Here is a 14974-nt window from a genome sequence, read left to right on the forward strand (position 1 = left end):
GACGGGATGTTTGGACACTACTGATGCTCTGAGAGCTCCGTGGTGATCTTGTAGAGAGGGGGAGCGCGGAGAGAGAGAGAGCGAGAGAGAAACAACACACACACACACACACACACACACACACGCTATCAGCCAAATCTGACAGCGCCGCTTATAATTTTATAGCAGCTGCACAGTTGGGAGCAAACAACGCGTCCAGGATGGATGAGCTTGTTCGGAAGGAGCTATTTTAACTTGTGCAATTCACAGAATAATCCCTTTCTTACCTCCATATTCGCTGCCCGTCGCCTTGGATGCTTTATTCTCCCAGGTCGTCCAGGTATTGAAGCGCAATGAAAGTAGAGTAAATGCTGAAAAAGAAAAAAACTTACAGGCTATACTGTAAGTTTAAGGGAAGAGAAGGTGCTGCCGAACTTGTTCCCAGACGCATTGCTGCAGGAAGCCGAGCTTTGGGGTAAATGGGACGCGTGCGGTCAGGTGGATGATCCTGACATGTTCTTTGAGCGCAATGACACCACAGACGAGAAGGTTAACCATGAGAAGTTGAGGAGGGAGGGACGAGGCGGCCCACACCCGCCCAGTGTTTCTATCTGAGACCTACCTGCATCAGCAGCATCGCTTTCTGCTTCGGTTTTGCTTCCGGGACGAACAGGCGTGAGAACGAGACGAAAACTTGAGTTTTTCCCAAAACATGACGCACTGGGCCATGTAATCTAATGGCGATATGAAGCCCTGCTGATGTTCAGTAGCTGAGAATCTATTGCTTAAAACTGTGAAACTTTCACAACTGCAGGTGCTTCTTAATACTTTGCTCTAGGGGGGTCTAACGTGCGGCTCGGGGGCCATTTGTGGCCTTAGATTAATTTTTGTGGCCCCTGACAGCCATTAGAGAATGGCGCAAATGTGGCCACCCAACACTTTTGTAGTTGTTTTTTAAGGATATTTTTTCACAGCAAGTCAAAATTCTAAATGCAAAATGATTTTTTCTATTATTATTATTATTATTATTATTATTATTATTATTATTATTATTATTATTATTATTATTATTATATAAAATCCAACATGTTTTTACTCAAAAACAGACTTTTGCGTTCCCATCTATCAAAAAGTTAGCTGCCTTAATTTACATTAAGGTAAATTTAGAATATTATATGTGCTATGTGCTATTTATTGTTGTGCTGGTTGTTCACAATAATATTTTTTGTGATTTTAAATGGAGAAAAAATAATAATCTTTGCTCCTGGCTATTTTTCGGGGGCTTAAATTAAACATGCTGCTGTTAACAGGGTCCTTTTCAAGCATGTTAAGGTTATTGTTGTACAAAAATATGTGTTTTTTACATTCCTTGTTCATGTGCAAGATTTATATTTCTATCATGTTCAAAATAAATAAGAGTCAGGTCACAACTGGCTAACAGACAGTTTAGAAATATATTGGTGAATAAACTGTGAATACCTTAGAAATTATTAATTGCATCATGCATTCATTAAATGACTAAAACTGGCTAATTTCTTTCTAAATCTGTTCATATTTCAACAAAGTTGCTAAATTAAAGACTGCCTTGTTTCAGGTTTGCTTCACAACTTTCCTTTAAGGCACTCTTTGATAGTTGTTAACATCTATATTGGAATAATAAAGTACAATACAATAAAATATATATATATATATATATATATATATATATATATATATATATATATATATATATATATATATATATATATATATATATAATATAATTAAGGTTATTGTTGTACAAAAATATGTGTTTTTTACATTCCTTGTTCATGTGCAAGATTTATATTTCTATCATGTTCAAAATAAATAAGAGTCAGGTCACAACTGGCTAACAGACAGTTTAGAAATATATTGGTATATTGGTATATATATATATATATATATATATATATATATATATATATATATATATATATATATATATATATATATATATATATATATATATATATATATACATGAAAACAAAACAAAACAAAACATTTTTTTTTTCTATGTAGAGCTTCTTACAGTGTCCTAAAAAGCACCATATACATATAGATTCGATTTCTTACTATTATGATTTTTGTTCAAGAATGAGAAACATGGAAAAAGATAAAAAAAATTACATCTTTGATACAATAACGATAATAATAATTATTATTATTATGATAATAATAATAATAACTATTATTATTATTATTATTATTATTATTATTATTAGTAGTAGTAGTAGTGGTAGTATTAATATTAAGTTATGCTGATGATTTACGGTAAAACATGAACGTACAAGTGGAACAGAACGTAAACACGCCTGTAACTACAGTGCATTATGGGACATGGTGTGAGTTCAGGCAGTTAGGGTTTTTTAAATTTAGAGAATGCACTCCAGATCCCAGAATGCACCGTTCTCGTTCATTTCCTGTACAAACAAAAATGGCTTCGCACGGAGAAGATGCGGTTGCTAGCAAAGCTGCTATCTCAGACGAGCAGGCAAATAGAAAAACAGCGGCAGTTTCATTTGGTTTCACTAAAACTATTAATAAATTTAAACCGATTGCGAGAGTTGAAAAAGATTATTTGACCGGAATTGACAGGAATGAATTGCAGAGGTGAGCTGCTTGTGCTAATGCTACTGTTAAGCCGACACCGTAACGGTTACGTTTGAAATGTGACGTTACTTAGAAATCTGAGGACATAATTTAACTAAATGACCTTTTCTAATTCGTGTATTCTCGCAGTTCAAAACCAACCGAGAAGCCCAAGGAGCTCATCATCCCCCTGATCCAGAAGAACCGCTGGAGCCGAGCGGGTCAGCGCGGCGAAGGGATCGGGAAGCCGGAGGCAGCGGAGCAGGATGGGGATTCTGTGGAATCTCAGGCTGTGAAAGAGCTGATCGAAGGTGTGGATGTGAGAAAGACATCCTGGTGGACAATGAATGAGAGCAACAGTCTCCTCATGAGTCTCTTCTACTTTTAGATTCACGAAGGCAGCTTGAACTGTGGGAGAATGGGCCTCAGACAGAGGGGAACCTCAACCTCTCCATCCCGCTGCTGATGCAAAACAAAGTGCCTGATGGCTTTGAGGATGGAGACCATGTCAAGGTGGACCTGCGGCCTGAATCTGTGAGTAGGGGAAAGTGGTACTACACATCCTTGAACAGGTTAGGATTGGTTTATGTCCTGTACAAAACAAAATCAATCTTAGATCTTGAGATTTTAATCTGTTTTGAGCTCCTTTCAGAATGAGCTGTTTTAGGGTCTCTTGTCACTTTAAATCTAAATAAACTGCTGTTTACACTCGCATGTGAAAATAGCTGTAAACAATCATATGTCTTTGGAAAGCAGAAGTGGAGCCTTCTGCACAACCAACAAAGGTACAGCAAGTGACTTCTGATCGATAAGTCAACAACAAAACACTTAATTTTGTCCAGCAGCCATTGTACAGTGATAAAACCAGCTGACCAAACATGTTGGAATTGCTAAGTGACAGACAGTAACTGCTGATTTGTGATCTTAAATTTGGGAGGATTTTGAAAAGGCTTGTTTAGTTGACACCAAAAAAACCCTGAAACGGCTTAGTGGTTTTCTTTTTAAGCATTTGTTTTGTTTTTAGAAGCAGATGAGACGCACTTGGAAGCAAAACATGAATTGTTCATTATAGACCCCCTTTAAAATTGATTCTAAAGTCTTTGAAGTAATGGATTAAGGAGAAGTATGGAATATCGTATTACAATGTATTGTGGTTTCAGATGTTATTTCCTGTCCCATTGTGTAGACCTGGTTTCCATCCATCCTCTGGAAATTTGAGTCTTGAAAAGTGTGGCATTTAGACATAAAACAACTTGTCAGACCCTGACTACATGACCTATGACCCTGATATTCTATTTAAAATCGTTCTACTGATGCTATTGTGTGAATCAATACATGTTTTAATCAGTAACAGCAAAACCGGTTGCTGTTACCAGATGGTTTGAAAGCAGCTTGTTGCTTTTATGCATTTATTCTCAGACTTATAATTCTTTTGCTTAAAAATCCCAACTTGTAAGATGTTTGGCAATAAGACAAAATAGAAGCACATCACTTCAGGGTCTCATGAACAAGAAGGAGCAGCAGCTCCTTCACTCTGTCTGCAAGGCTCAGTCCAGACACATTAAGCAGGAAGATCATTTCAGCCACTTGTATTCAGGATCTTGTTCTTTCGTTCATGATCCATATTTTATGACCATATGGTGGGTTGAAGCGCTAAATTGAGAGCTTCTTCCTTCCATCTCTGCTGTTTTCTCCCTGCGACGGAGCCGAGCAGTGTGTGTTTTCTGCAGACACAGAGTTTCAATCACTTTGTCAGTTGGTGCTTGAAATCCTTGAAAATGGTTGAATTTCTTTTAGGTGTTTTCAAGGTTTGGAAAGTTCTTGATTTCCGTAGAAAGTCTTTGAAAGTTTTTGATACTCAAAATGCATTGTTTTATATAAAGTGCAATCCAAGATTTGATTTAAAACCTAAATTTAGAAAACATTATTTATAGTTCAAGCAAGATTTTTCACACACCTAAAAAAAATACTTTTTTCTCACTGTCTGAAGTTGAATGAAACCAAACGTTTGTTTCAGTTAAAATTACCAAAAATATTTTTATTTGGTAAATGCCAGAAAACGTAGCCAGAGCATTTTTTACTAGCTTTCTTTGTATATTGAGAAAAAGCATTGAATCTGAGCAAGAAGTTAATTTACCTGAACACAATTTGTATTTATTATTCCCAATTTCTCGATGACTTATTAATCTGTGTTAATTGAATTTAAAGGTTGTCCTATGTTTTATAACTTTTTTTGTTAAATTAGTGCGTAAGCAAGAAGTTCGATTCATTTTGTCCCTGCTGTAGAATAACAATACATTATTATTAACAGTAATAAATATTGTTAGGGTTGCACTGATTGTAGTTTTCTAGCCAATTGCTGATTACCAACTTTTAAAAAAGGTTGTTTTTTTTGTGTGTGAAATTTTGCTAAATAAAGCAAGAAAGTTGCTGAGTTGGCAGAAATGGAGTGACTATTCTTAAGTGAAAGCGTGCAGACACGACCCGGTGGGCCGGTTTTCATTCAAACATCTCTCACTGCAGAGCAGAAGGACTGGTTGATTTTTAGATGTTTGCTGATGAAGTTAAGATCTGTGGATAAGATCAGCTTCACATGTAAGAGATCACCAAACTCCCAAAATTAAGGAAATTGTCTCCGATAAATCGTTGCACCCCTAAATATTGTGAATGAAAACTGCTTTTCAGTTAATCTTGATAGCTTTTAACCTCAAAGTGCTGGAAAAGTTTAAAATTTTACCTTAGAAATGCATAAAAAGTTCTTCATAAAAACATAATATGAACATCACAATACAATCTCTGATTCTGGGGTTTATTTTAGCATGAAGTTCCTGACAGTACAGAATGTCTCCCAGAGTCGACTGGCAGCTGAAATTTGAGTGTGTGAAAGTGCTGAGTGGCCTGAGATGGCTGCATGCGTATACAGTTGCACAGATGACTGTCAGTACAGTACAGCTTCGGTGGCAGACGGGCGTCAGCGTTCTCCCCAGAGACATGAGGGCAGCCAATCACATCTCTCTGTTTGTTTTCATAAGAGGCCTGGCGTGTCTCCTCAGTATGTGCTCAGTCACCTCCCGTCTGAGCGGCAGGATGCCCGAGTCACGGCGGCCCTGGGCCCGTTTTGATGTCGTCTCCTGTGTCAGGGTGGGCTGCCTGCCGGCCAGCCTCACAAAAAAACCTCCAGAGGAGACAGAGATGAGATGAGGCCGCTCAGATCAGCCTTTTGACTGAAGTCTGAGTGTGACGGCCCGGGGCCAAACGGCTGAGTAAGAGCCACATTACAAGCTGCTTCTCTCTCAGCAGCTGCCGTTTCAGAACTCCAAAGTTTACATCCATCCATTTTCTTACAGTTTTGTCCCAAGTGGGGTCAGGAGGGGAACGTTCCGGGTGAGAGGAAGGGTCAGCTTTTTTCAGCTACGATACCAATATCTGAACTTTAGGGTCGTCCTTTAAATCTCAACTAAAAACACACCTGTTTAGAATTGTATTTGAAATGTAATAGGTAACAATGTATTGTTTATTTTATGTTGCATGACTTTGTGTTTATGATGTAAAGCACTTTGAAATGCCTTCGTGCTGAAATGTGCTATACAAATAAAATTGGATTTGATTTGATTTTGATTTGACCACAGTATCAACGGTAACCAAGTAAAAGTAGCAAAACTTCAATAACTAAAAGTAAACAGTTGTCGTTCAAGAAATTACTCAAGAGTTAAAAAGTCTACTGAAATACTGAGTAACTGATGAAATGATCAAACATTTAATGTTTAAAAATTACATCATCATACAGATCTAAAATATAAAGTTAAGTGGAAATTTTGTTATTCTGAAGTGGCAATAATTTATGTAACTAGAATACATAAATTTAACAAAATCAGGCAAAATATTTTCTTTCCAAATCAGTTTCTTTCAATAAAAAACTTTTGAAACTTCAACAAGAACTACAGAATCTGGTGAAACATTGGTTAAAACATGTTTGTTTTTCATTCAGTTGGTAGAAAATTCAGAAAATGTACTGAAGAGTTGAGTTACTTCTTGATAAAATGACTCAAGTAAAAGTAAAAAGCGCAGTGTGATAAAAATACTCCTAAAAGTAAACTTTTTCTAAGAAGTTACTCACGTAGATGTAACTCGTTGCCACCCATTTCTAATTGGTAATAAAGCCTTCATGAGGACGGTGTTGATTTGTCTGTTTAATTCTTAAGTTTTTATTTGTTTTTTTGTTTTAGTCGACGGAGGCAGACTATGAGAGCGTTCCTGTTGAGGCTTATGGACTCGCCATGCTGAAAGGAATGGGCTGGAAGAAAGAAGAGGGAATCGGACGGACATTTAAACAGTGAGTGACAGATTTACTGTTTCTCTCTTCTGTAATAATAAAAATATCAAGCTTTTAAAAAATCTCACAATCTTGTTTGGATATATAGTTTATAACCATCACTGCTGCCACTCTTGCACAACCACATGCTCAGTTTTTATTCATTTCTAAATAACATTTATGATGTTTTCTGCACCAATATACTGTGTCGCAGGGTTTCCCCCAGTGTATTATAAGCCTGGGGCTTTGCGTTTTTTTAGACTTTATAGTTGGTGTTCAGGTATTAATCTTCCAGTCTTTCAATAACATATAATTATCAAGTGATATTTTCAAATTTTCTGTCAACATGAAACATTTTTTAACTCAGAAACACGACGAGCCGCTTCCGGTTGGATTTAAGACAACATGAAGATTCTTACTTCATGTTTGGCTTTGGATTTAAGACAGCTGTATTTCTTTTGCTGATTTTTTTCTGTTTTTTTATTGTTGTTTGTTTTGTTAAAAAAAAAAAAAAAAAAAAAAAAAAAGCTGCTGCATACGTAAAGTTGCCTTGATTGGCTGCCCAACCTCTGGACTTAGCAAGTTTTCTGGGGGAAACCTTGTATTGTAAATAGTCAGTATTTATTTTTTAAATCCAAATTATGTACATTTTTGAAAAATTTATGCGACTCATTTTAAATATTGAGTCTTATTTATATCGTTTTTTTTAACCTTGTTTTTATTCTATCACTTTAACACTTTTATGTCTGTTGCTGCTGTTTCTATTCTTCTACTCATTTAAAACTATTTGAGTGTTTAAAATGACTCCACATCCATCCACCAGTTCATACCAGCGTTTTGTTTTTGTAAATAATCATATAATTCTGTTATCTATCTAAAAACAAACCATTTTATCCCTTGTGCCTTTTAACCTTTGGATATCAGTTTATTCTTCATTGTAAAGCAATTTCATAAAGAGAAGTTTTTTATTTTTATCTTTTTTTTTTTTTTTATTTTGGTTCGAGTCATATTTGGGTCATAAATAGATTCATAAAATATGATGCCTAATTAAATCTCAAGTTATCTTTCATATATTTAAAACACAGTTGGCATCAATGTGCAGGCTTATGTTTCCACCTGCATTGTACCACCTGCAGCACATGTCAAACTTGAGGCCTGGGGGCCAAATCTGGCCCGCTGTTGCTTTTTATTTGGCCCTCTAGACTCTAAACTGTATCAATAAATCACTCCAGTTTTTCAGTAAATCTGCAAAACTCACAAAAATCAACAGATTCTCACATATTTTTTTTTTCCAGATTTTTACTAAAATTCTTTCTCAAAAATGGCCAAAACATTCGAGTTTAAGTGAGAGCTGCAGCAGCCTCTCTTGGTGTCAATTTATATACGGCGATTAATAAAAAGTCACACAATATTATAAAAATCCCTTACAAGTATTTGTAAATTAGCCCCACAAATTTTAATTGCAAAAGATCAATCACAAAGTCCTGGATGGACTGGTCAGTGTGAAAAGGTTTTAAGGAACTGAATGCTGAAACAAACAACTATTCATCAATATTTTAAAAGCTTAATGATTTCATCAATACATTTTGGCGTAACCGGCCCTTTAAGAACATTCAAATCTTTGATATGACCCCTGACCTGCAGCAAACAGGTGCAGTTTTTCATCTGACAGATTATTTTTTTGGTGCAGAGTTTTGCTGTATTTTATGTTATTTATTTTTAGCGTTCTTCTGGTTGGCAGCACTCATTTCACCAAAACCTGCAGAAATTATGTTTTTAACGACCAAATTACTCGCGCTCTCATCACTAATGAACCTCCATACCAGCGTTAAAGCTGATTTATGAAAAGCCAACATAAACAGCCAGCCAGTTTGTGTGTTTTGTGTTTGTATTTCTTCTCTCTGGATGCCTGATGCGGTTCTGGAGCGCTGGCAGAGATTTGCTCCACACCCGTCTCTATTTTTACTGCCGCTGCCTCGGGGCTCCACCATCACAGCCATTCAGTTGTTTATTTTCTTCTGTTTTGTTTTTTTCTCTCCTTCCACATTCGTTTCTGGTTTCTCTAAATCTACTAAGGATTTTTTTCAGGGCATTTTTTCAATTCTTTTTGTTTTACTACCTTAATTTTGCTTATTTATAATTAATTGGTGCTTTATATACGTAGGCCTGTCACAACAACAAATTTTACTGAACAATAAATTGTCCCAGAAGTTACTGTGATAAACGATAATATTGTTGTCTTGAGACAATTTTAAGTTAATAAAACAGTAATGCTATAATAATGCAAGAACACAATAAACTTTAAACTCAAATGAACATTTAACGCTGGAAATGGAAGTTATTTTAAATATCAAAAATAAATAAACAAAACAACTAATAAAATTATAAAGTATAAATTTTCCTTTAAAAAGGAGCCAGTTGTGACCCAATCACCAGATTGAAAACTTTTGTTATCCAGTTTTTGGTAGCAAAACAACAGTTGAGCTCATTTTAATTCATCATGCAATGAATGGATATTTTGATTATTGTGACAGGCATATTTTCAAGTAATATGGCGTAATAATACAAGAACACAGTACCAAAGATAAATAAACTTTAAAATTTAATGAACATTTGTCCAAAATAAATAAACAAAAGAACAGAAATAACAAATAAAATTAATTATGACGACTTTATAAACAAAGTGATCCTTCAAAAAAAGAGGCTGGTTGAAACCAAATCACGAGATTGGAGATTTTCGTCTTCTAATTTTTGGTAGTTGTTTAATTTCTTATGCGTTTATTTGATTTATTGCAACAGGCCTAGCTTTACATGTTACACAATCTTCTGCCTTTCTCAAAAATCTACATTTAATTTTATTTTCTCGCGATAATGTGATCACTCCACAGATCACTGCGTTTCTTAATTTAAAGCAAATAAAACCACAAATGGAGATCTGAGAAACTCAAACTGTGAAAGCGAAGCGGCGTCTCCCTGCAGCCTGATTTAAATCCTGCACATGTCCAGGTCTTTGTTCATTGATCCAACGCTGTCGCCCACAGAGACGTGAAGCCAATCGAACACCAGCTCCGTCCGAAAGGGCTGGGCCTCGGCGCCGATCGATCGGCCATCAAGGATCTGGAGCCCAGCAAGCGCCAGCGTCCGCCGAAGCCGGGCGAGGAGCAAACCAAGCAGGAGGAGCTGGCGATGGCTCCTGGAGGCTGCGTTCTGGTGGGATCCGGGGCCCACAAGGACCTTTACGGCAAAGTAAAACTTCACATGGACACAGAAAATTATCAATAGCAGCATAAATACAGACAGATCACAATAAACCAGACTAAGAAAAACAACACAAAATTATGAAGTGCATGAACAGAATTGTCCATTGAAATAAAAAATTTTAAAAACTGCACAGATTGCAGTTTTCTGAGAAATCCTGACCTGCTGGCCTTTGTTGCTTGAAATCGTGAGAAATTAAGAAAGTCGCCAAGTTGGCAGCAGTGACGATTGTTAAAAGCAAATATGCAGATGTGAGCTGGTTTGCCAGTCTGTCAGTAGAATGTCTCTAACAGGAGAGCAGAAGAAGACAGCGGCTGATTTCTTTGCTGAGCTAGAAAAGATCAGCTTCACATTTAAGTATCGGCTGATCTCCCAAATTTAAGGAAATCGGCGTCAATAAATCCTAAACGTATCTCTGAACGTAACTAATTCACATAAAAAAAAGTCTGATGAGTTTTTGTTTCTGTGTGGCAGATTGAAGGCATAGACGCAGACAACGCTCGAGTCGTGGTAAAGCTCGCCATCGGTGGGAAGACGGTGACACTCAGCCAGTACAGAGTTAAACTTGTTGGGAGGAAAGAATACGAGAAAAACAGCAAAGACCTCAGTGAGTGTTTGATGTCAAATTTATTTATGTTTTAAAAACAGGTCCAGAACTGCACCAAAGAGCTACTAAAACAATAAGACAATAGAATAAAATGATGAAAAGAGAAGAGAAATAGTAATAATAATACCAAAAAATAAGAGCAATAATAATAAGTGGGGGGTTTTTATTATTTTTAAAAAAAAAACTTTAAAATATCACAATATGCATCAGAATAATAAAACAAAACTGTTTTCAGGAAATGAAATGTAAAAAAAGTCAATCATATAACGGCTTATGGCTCATAATTTTACGAGACGGTTAACATAATTTTTAATTCTCCTCAATTAAAAACACAAAATTGTTATTATTTTCTCTTTTTTCTGTGCAGGAATAAATAAATCATGATATTTTACATAATGTTTATACTTTTATGATTTATTTTAATTTTTTAAAGTCTGTAAAATGTTTTAATTTATTCCCAGCAACAAAAATAAGAATTTCTTTTACAACTTTTACTTTTAAGAAACGTAGATAATAAGAGTTAAACATTTAATTTCCCCTTGGGATCAATGAAGTCTTTTTGAATTGAATTGTTAGGCTTGTTCTTTAATCGCAGCAGCAATAAATTTATCCTGTAGAGCGATGTTATGCTAATTTATTGAGAACTAACGGTTCTGTCCCACCCAACTCACAGGCCGGCTCAGTAAGGCCCACAAAGACAAGGAGAAGGAGAAGGAGCGACAGAGACTTGAGGAGAAAGAAAAGAGCAGCAGTACTAACAAAGATAAACACAAGTCATCTGAAAGGGAGGAAGGGAAAGATGAGAGGAAGAGGAAACACAGAGAATCAAGTCAAGACAGGTAAGTTTTCACTCTAAATTGTCTCATTCAGTTTCCTTAAAAGGAGACCGATTACGATTCCTTGAACAGGCCAGCATGTTACAAGACATATTCATTAAATTTTTTGCATAAAATCGTCCTTAGATGATGAGATTTTAGTCATTTACACTCCCATCTTTGAGAAGCATTAGTAGAGCCTCCTGCACGACCAACAGCAATGCAGCAAATAGCTTCTTTGTGGTGAGTCAACAACAAAACACTTGCCTTTTCCAGGAACCATTGTACAGCGTATGAAGCGGTAAAACCAGCTGACCAAACATGCTGTAGCTTGACTCGGGTTGCTAGGTAACAGGCAGAATTCCGCCGGGGTTGCTAGGTAACGGGCAGAGTTCCGCCGGGGTTGCTTGGTAACTGCGGAACTGCTGAGGTCACCTGCTGATCTGGAGGTTTTTGAAACGTCTGATTTTCCAGAGCCCAAAAAATATCAACTTACTGCCAAAAATGTCTGTCGGAGTTTTTAAGGACTGTTTTTAAAAGCTTTTGAGACCCAAAACCAAACACAAAAACACGTCAGATGTGAATTCTGCTCAATAGGTCACCGTTAAATCCTTGATTTGCTGATTTTTGTTCCTGTGCAGAGATAAGCCGCCAGTGAAAGAAGCGCGGCAGGCTTCAGCTCCTCCCTCCTGGCTCCAGCGGGACCTGAAAGTCCGCTTCATAGACAAGGCGTTTAAAGGCGGCCGCTACTACAACTCAAAGGTAGCGAAGCCTCGCCTGCTTTTGTGTTTCACTCAAACGCAGCTCAGTGCTGTGAAGTTGAAGCTGAGAACATGATTATTGACTCTTTGTCTCTGGCTTCCCACTCAAGGTTGTCTTTGCTGCTCACAGCAGCAGCTTTGCTAACAAATCCAGAAGTAATCAGCATTATTTCCACAGACTTTGAAGAGAATCAATATTTTATACCACTAGATATGGTCTTACTTCTTCTATTATAAAATAACCTTCAATCAGAAGTTTAACTATATTTAAACAAAAAAAATTAACATTAACTTTTTACAATTTGGATTTTGTGTGAAGATTTAAGCAAAAATGTAGCATAAATAGCCATTTAATTTAGCTTCAAGTCAACAGAAGATTATACATTCTGCATTTTGTCATTATGTTCTTTATAGTGTTAGTAAAGCTACAGTATCTGCTGAGGTAACCAGCATGCAGAATGCTGCTCAACAGTCATGATTCTTATGGTTTAATATATATTTTTAAAAAACTGTCACACTGATAATGACATTGAGTTTTTGCACCATTAGGCAATCGGAAATATTTCCCAACTGTTGATCTTTTAAACTAAAACCTTAATCCCAGTGAATTCAGGATTGTTTTTCAACTCGGTCTCACTTCCCTTCAGATGCGAGTGGAGGACGTCCTGACGCCGTTTACCTGCGTGTGTCGAACTGAAGAGGGAAGACTGCTAGACGGTGAGTCAGCTGTGAAATCTCGCTCATTTTGTGTAAGTTTGTACTCGGGCGTTTCCTGTGGGCAAAATGTGTTTATTTGTTCATGCAGCATCAAAATAAAGTTGCTATTACTCAGCCGATTTAGTTTAATTCATTACGGATGTCTTATGGTTAAAACAGCCTCAGTCTCCAGTTAGACCTCAGGATGAACCATGTTTACCTTTTAGGAAGTTTTAAAATTGTTAGTAGTGTTCGAAAATGTAAAAGCTACATATTTGGTTTCCAAGTGTAACGTGACAAATTTTACATGTATAAACACTCCCAGTTAAAACCTCGCGTCCATTTTCTGTTTCATGTTGTCAGTAATTCATAGAATAAAAAAACAATTTTACTCTTACATTTATCTATAAAAAGTAAAATAAGAGAATCTGATCATTTTAAGTGGTGTCTTAATTTTTTCCTCAGCTGTATTTGAAAAAACTGTTCTCCTCCTCACCTGGGGGGGCGCTGCACCACGAATCCCTTCAGGAAATGATACAAAAACCTCTGAAGAAAATATGAGAGCAACTTTATTTCTCACAAAATGTAAACAAAACATTTTGTGATCAGATTTTAGCGGTTGTGGGATTCACACCAACCTTGTTGGTCCGCTCTAATCAAACTCTAGTTTGTTTATGTTGAAAGTCCAGTTCTTTTGGGACGGTGCGAATACGCAATCAAACTTAAAAATCAAAGTACTTTATTGATCCCAAAGGGAAATTAACTGTTGTTGTTTCTCATATTAATTCAGATTCTTCAGAGTTGTTGTAGATGGAGATGGCTGTTGGCAGGAAAGCTCTCTTGAAGCAGTCTGTGTTGCAGCAATTATCAAGAAGCCTCTGACTGAAGACACTGTTTCTCCAAGGGTCTCTGATGGTCAGATTGTCCATAATTTTCTTAAATCTGACATTTTTGTTTACATTGCCTGAAGAAGGAAATTACGTTCATTTCTTCTTCAGAAGTTTTTCTGTCATTTCCTTCTGTTGTTCTTGTTGCAGCGCCACCACAGGCGAGGAGGAGAACAGGTTTTTAAATAGTTTGGATCATTTGACTCGGTGCAGTGTGAAATCAAACCACAGCCGCAGAAAATGTCACAAATATTGGAAGTTTTTCACTCCATTTGATTTGATCATACTGTGCTTGTATCATTTTTCTTTTTCTCTTACATGAACTAGCGTTCGCAAAAGCATTCATACCCTCTCCAAATTAGATCCGCACTTTTCAGATTTCTCCTTACACTATGCAATTACCTGTTACTTTTTGTTGGTCAGTCTGAGCTTCTGAATGTCATTTTCTAGCTGTCGCCTCTAAATATTTTATCGGTTTGAAGTAAAAAGTGGACATGTTTAGGGACTAATTGGGCAGAAATAATCAGCAGCCTTCAGCCTTCATGAAAAAGTAGCAGAATAATGATTGGCGACCGGGAGATCAGCCCGCTCCTGACTGCTGCTGTGGAAACGGCCACTCTAAATGACATTAGCGATTAACCCGTCTCTCTGTGGCAGATGTGAAGCAGAACATGCTGGAAACCATTGTCCCAAAAGGAGAGTACGACGCTGTGATGGTGGTTCTGGGCGAGCACAGAGGACAGGTGAGCAGCGGGTTTCGTTTTCATCTGGTCTGGATGTGATTTATTGATTGATTGCTGCTAATTGTTGTCTGTTTGTCGGATCAGGTCGGCCGTATTCTTCAGCGGGATAAGAACAAATGCAGAGCGATGGTGCAGCTCGACAGATACGAGGAGAAATTATTCACTCTGGATTATGACTCCATTTGTCACTATGTGGGAGCCTCAGACCACTGATCTCAGGCGTTTTGTAATGTTCAGATGTAACCTTTAAATCATGTAATGTTTTTTTAATAAAAATATATTTAAAAAATTCACATCTGGGCTT

The 14974-nt window shown here is 36.8% G+C and overlaps 1 protein-coding gene across 1 annotated transcript; it reads left to right on the top strand.

Annotated features, from left to right (window-relative positions):
- Window positions 1–2419: 2419 nt before the first annotated feature.
- Window positions 2420–14954, top strand: gpkow (G patch domain and KOW motifs). Its single transcript, XM_055045842.1, has 11 exons — window positions 2420–2612; window positions 2742–2902; window positions 2980–3125; window positions 6818–6924; window positions 9945–10149; window positions 10636–10768; window positions 11442–11607; window positions 12225–12345; window positions 12992–13061; window positions 14585–14670; window positions 14755–14954. Exons 1-11 carry the CDS (start codon window positions 2437–2439, stop codon window positions 14881–14883), a joined length of 1500 nt encoding a protein of 499 aa, XP_054901817.1. The 5' UTR covers window positions 2420–2436; the 3' UTR covers window positions 14884–14954.
- The last annotated feature ends 20 nt before the right edge of the window (window positions 14955–14974 follow it).

The sequence above is a fragment of the Poeciliopsis prolifica genome, unplaced genomic scaffold (assembly GCF_027474105.1).
Source record: "Poeciliopsis prolifica strain line A6 unplaced genomic scaffold, Auburn_PproV2 SCAFFOLD023, whole genome shotgun sequence".
Taxonomy (NCBI): Eukaryota; Metazoa; Chordata; class Actinopteri; order Cyprinodontiformes; family Poeciliidae; genus Poeciliopsis; species Poeciliopsis prolifica.

Bases quoted from the DNA above. Each gene is read 5' to 3' on its own strand.
- gpkow (XM_055045842.1), top strand. From the start codon at position 2,437: ATGGCTTCGCACGGAGAAGATGCGGTTGCTAGCAAAGCTGCTATCTCA. The intron at 3,126-6,817 runs GTGAGTAGGGGA...TTTTTGTTTTAG, and splicing joins TGGACCTGCGGCCTGAATCT to TCGACGGAGGCAGACTATGA. The intron at 14,671-14,754 runs GTGAGCAGCGGG...TTGTCGGATCAG, and splicing joins TGGGCGAGCACAGAGGACAG to GTCGGCCGTATTCTTCAGCG.